This window comes from Apium graveolens, chromosome 9 (assembly GCF_009905375.1).
Source record: "Apium graveolens cultivar Ventura chromosome 9, ASM990537v1, whole genome shotgun sequence".
Classification (NCBI taxonomy): Eukaryota; Viridiplantae; Streptophyta; class Magnoliopsida; order Apiales; family Apiaceae; genus Apium; species Apium graveolens.
The window spans coordinates 8,180,037-8,184,628 of record NC_133655.1 but is presented as its reverse complement, the minus strand read 5'-3'; the positions used below and the strand labels follow the sequence as shown (position 1 = coordinate 8,184,628).

General features: G+C 37.1%; 1 protein-coding gene across 1 annotated transcript; it reads right to left on the bottom strand.

Moving 5' to 3' along the window:
• Positions 1-553: 553 nt before the first annotated feature.
• On the bottom strand, positions 554-3,393 carry LOC141684967 (protein FAR1-RELATED SEQUENCE 5-like). Its single transcript, XM_074490098.1, has 3 exons — positions 3,311-3,393; positions 2,695-2,964; positions 554-2,573 (listed from the first exon to the last, which is right to left on the bottom strand). The coding sequence occupies exons 1-3, from the start codon at positions 3,391-3,393 to the stop codon at positions 554-556; spliced, it is 2,373 nt and encodes a 790-aa protein (XP_074346199.1).
• Positions 3,394-4,592: the final 1,199 nt, after the last annotated feature.

The window sequence follows — 4,592 nt, the reverse complement described above, 5'->3', positions numbered from 1 at the left end:
CCATTCCATCCGGATTTTTTCCATTTTCCATCGGGCGTGTTGTTGCCCAAATTCAAGATCGGAAGGAAGTACGGATCCGGATGAGAGTTCACCAATCTCCACGGTTCAGTACCCTCCATCAAATTGCATGCCTCGATCCAATTTTTGGCCCTATAAGCCTCCTCATCGGGTGGGTACAAGTCTGTTTCCTCTTCCTCCACATGGGGCGGCTCGTCATTGTCCACAAGGGGCATCAACTCGGCACATGCATCTTCCATCTCACTAAAGGTTGGTGAGACCACATCTTCCTCGTCATTGTCCTCATACCACGAGTCGCTTGGTAGGGAGTCCGAGAATGTGTTGCTAACGTGGGAAACCGAATCACAACTATGATCGGAGTTGTTCTCACCACTATACTCGCTAGTCATGTTACCTATCACAATAAAACACAATTATATGACAATAATTGGCAATTATATGACAATAAAACATAACAAAAAAGAAAGCAATGTTAAACACTTAAAATTCAAATCCATTTAAAGATTACAACATTCGGTTACAAAATGGTACACCACTAATTATATTGCGATTCTTGAACATTTTTAAGATCTTCTAGTCTACTAGCACACTTCCTTTTATCATGGCCTTCCATTTGACAATAAGTGCACCTTCTTGGCGGCTTCTCCTTTTTACCAATCGATTCTATTGGACTTTTGAAATGAACGTCCTTCTTCCTCCCTTTAGTTTGGGACATCATAGGGTCAAGAATTGTTTCTTCATGAGCACTTGCATTTGGAGCTTGCGAATTGCTTTCGTAAGATTTAATTCCATCAACGCTCATTTTTTCGAGAATTGGTATTTCTCGATTCATCACTCCAACGGCATAATCATACCGTTCCTTGGATGCAATGCTACTTTGACAAAAACTCATGGTTAACATTGTCATGCTATTAAATCGATCGGTTGAGGTCAACTCATGACTTTGTCCAACATCCAAATTGTAAGGCAACACACCATCAACTCTATTGGCATGCATTGTCCACCTCCGGTTTATGTAATACGGGGGAATTTCCGAAACCCGTTTCTTAGTGAAGACCGCCAATAGGTGTCTACAAGGTAGCCCCGAATGTTCAAGCATTCTACACGTACACATTCCCAAAGAGCTTGCTTTCTCGAATGCCACAAAATAAACATTTCTTCTCGTAGGCTCGGACATGGGCCTATAACAAGTATAGTACGTATAAACATCCCCCATTCTCTTCCCTTCTTCACTAGCTCGTCGGTCTTTTTCAACAAAATATTTTGAAGACTCAACCAATTCATCTTGAAATCTTCTAAACATTTCCTTAGTGTAGATACAAGAAGCATGATACTCCAATGTGGTATGCAATTTCATGGGACGTTTTAGATTAATGGTGACATAATCTTCTTCCTTCTCCCTCATGAATTGCCTTGCCAATGCTTTTTGGGCATTTTCAATGAATTCCTTCAAACCCGTTGCCGAACTCACATACTTATCAAAGAAAGAATTCATCCCCTCACTCCTCGATGTACTATTTTGAAACGCCGAAAATTTGTTTCTAGTATATGCAGGAATCCACTTGTGCTTCAACTCATATAACCCCTTTAACCATTTATGATCTTGCAAGTGATACTTTTCCACAAACGACGCCCATCTAACTTCAAAAACATATTCGGTGAGAGATTTATAAATGCAATTGTTGAAGTCCGTCTTGAATTCCGGAAAAGTCGAATAATAATGAGCTAATTTCTCCGGGAATTTTTGACTAATGTGCCAAGAACACAATAAATGGGTAGTATTCGGGAGTACAACCGCAATAGCGCTTGCCATGGCTTGATCTTGATCCGTGATTATAGTCAATGGAGGATTATTCCCCACACCTTCAAGCCAAGTACGAAGAATCCACTCAAAAGTCGACGCATGTTCATCCCGCATCAATGCAAACCCGAAAATTACCGATTGATAATGATGATTGACTCCGATAAATGGGACAAATGGCATTGCATACCTATTTGTCCGATAAGTGGTATCAAAAGCCATAACATCGCCAAAATTTTGGTAAGCCATTATACATCTCGGATCAATCAATACTAGACACTTCAAGCGATTCTCTTCATCGACTTCGGTCCTAATAAAATATTTAGAACCACTTTCTTCATTCAACCTATGCAACAAGTCCAACCCCGCTTGGGCGTCACTAATCTCAAACCTTTTCTTCCTCTCGTCTCTTAACACATTCCTAACATGTTGAACATTGAAACCAACTTTGTCATTACCTCCATGAATGTTACCAATCACATTCATCACTTGACAATTACGAACCCCCGAACCATAAAGCGTTTTTATCAAACTACGGGTCGCGGTGTTGACATGTCTTTCTTGTTGTACCAAATTCATCTTACTAGGGGAAACAAGACCGTGGTTGTGTACCAATTCAAGGCTAGTTACCTCCCAGTGACATTTTTTCTTTTGATAATTGACATACATCCTCACCTTGCACTCGCTTTTAGGAAGAACCTCTCTACGTCGTTTATTTTGACTACTCTCGGCGACGACACTTTTTCCATAAAGCCTACAAACATATAAACGACCATATATCTCGTTGTCTTTATTACGATGGCTAGCTTGAATTTTAATCGCAAATCCATTTCGTAAAGCATAAGCCCTAAAAAAATGACCGGCCTCATCCACACTTTGAAAAATTTGATTCAAATATGGAACTCTCCCCATCAACATTTTCATACAAATTTGTATCCTCTACATTATCATCTTCATCCTCACCCTCAACATTATCACTATCATTTTCAACCTCATTTTCAACCTCATTTTCAACCTCATTTCCATCACTTTCATCTTCGACATCAACCAAATCGTCATCTAAATTAATAAATTCCTCATTTCTATCTACAAAATCATCATCTTCAACATATACAGGGGTTTTAGGTTCTTCACTACTATTTAAACTATCAAGATGTAAACTACAATCAATAGCCTCTTTTTTTCATTTTGACGTTTATGACGAAACATACGAGCAAATAATTTATCCGTCATGAAAATGTGAAATTTAAGACAAGAAATATACCTTGAATTGACAAAACAACTTGAATTTTTTTATGAAAATGCCCCAAAATCGCCTAAAATGTAAACTTGGAGAGAGTAGAATTTTTCTTGAAAATTTTGGTGTTTTTGTGGTGAAATGAGGTGCTGTTGGGATGATGGGGATAAGGGGACAACACCCAACCGCGGAAAATTTTCGCGGTCCGTCCAGACCAACCGCGGAAAATTTCAGCGGTCCGGATGCCATCTCACCCGTTAATCCCCCATCCAACGGCTGATAAATTGTTTGTCATCTGTATAGAATTCATTCTAGTCATTCTTGGAATATTAGACATATTCTATTAGTGCTTTTTTCTCTATAAAAAAAGAAAATGTTTCTATGATATGGAACTTTTTCCTTCTGTCTCCCGCCTGACACAGTTTGACACGCGTTTGTTAAAGACTTGTTCCCATTACATATATACGTATAGGTTTTTTTGGTGCACATGATGTGGCGGCATAGGCGTTCGTCTTGGTCGCCTTATTTAAGGGCCAACACTGTTTGTGGGAGTGTAAAGCCTTAAATTTATAATTACTTTTGCCTTGAAGTCCAAAAATGTGTGTTAGGTAACATGTCCGGATGGTGTAAATGTATCTGGAGATGATCTAAAATTAATTGTAAAATGAAATTTTAGCTGAATAAAACCCCCGCAAACTACTTGTTTTGTATCAAAAACAAGAAAGAGGTTGACAACATTAAAATTTGGTTTGATGGGGCCCGTCCTTTTTATTTTGGTAATGTGGACAAAAAATTTTAAGGCCTTGTTATTGCTATATTGTTGGGCCATGATCCACTTTTTTTCAACAAAAAGGCCCTTAATACAGATGTCTATGGGCCGGGGCTGGTTTATAATTCAAGATACAAATAATGGAGGCACATCTAAATTCAAGATACGCAAAGTGAAATAAATAATGAAATTATCAAAAATATTCATGCTTTTTAAGTTATTTACAAAAATTTGCATACAAGGGTGCAGAGGAGGTTACTAGAATTTACCAATGTGAGAGCATCTCCAACCACATATATACCTTAACTAAAAATCATTAATACATACTATAAATAAAAAATATAGAGATTATGTAAAAAAAAATCCCTCTCCAAGGGTTATATTCCCCGTATTTATAAATATAGTCAATCTCTTGATGTTGATTATATTTGTTGAACCACAACAGACCTGTAAGAAATTTGTAAAAAAAAATTAATCAATTATTACCATATTGAAGTAATATAATCTATTTATAACAACATAAAATTTAATAACATACTATTTTTAAAAAATAGCTAACCAATATAATCAATCATATCGAAGTACAATACATTACAGATTCAACAAATTTTACATATTGTCTTCCAGGTCCAATTTCGCCAACCAATTATAATAAACATCATTGGAGATGCTCTTACAGAAAAAGTTACTCAAAATTGCATACGACGTTGCAAATATCAATTTTTTAAAATACTTTATCCAACATGGATATTTTGAAAAACCCCCTA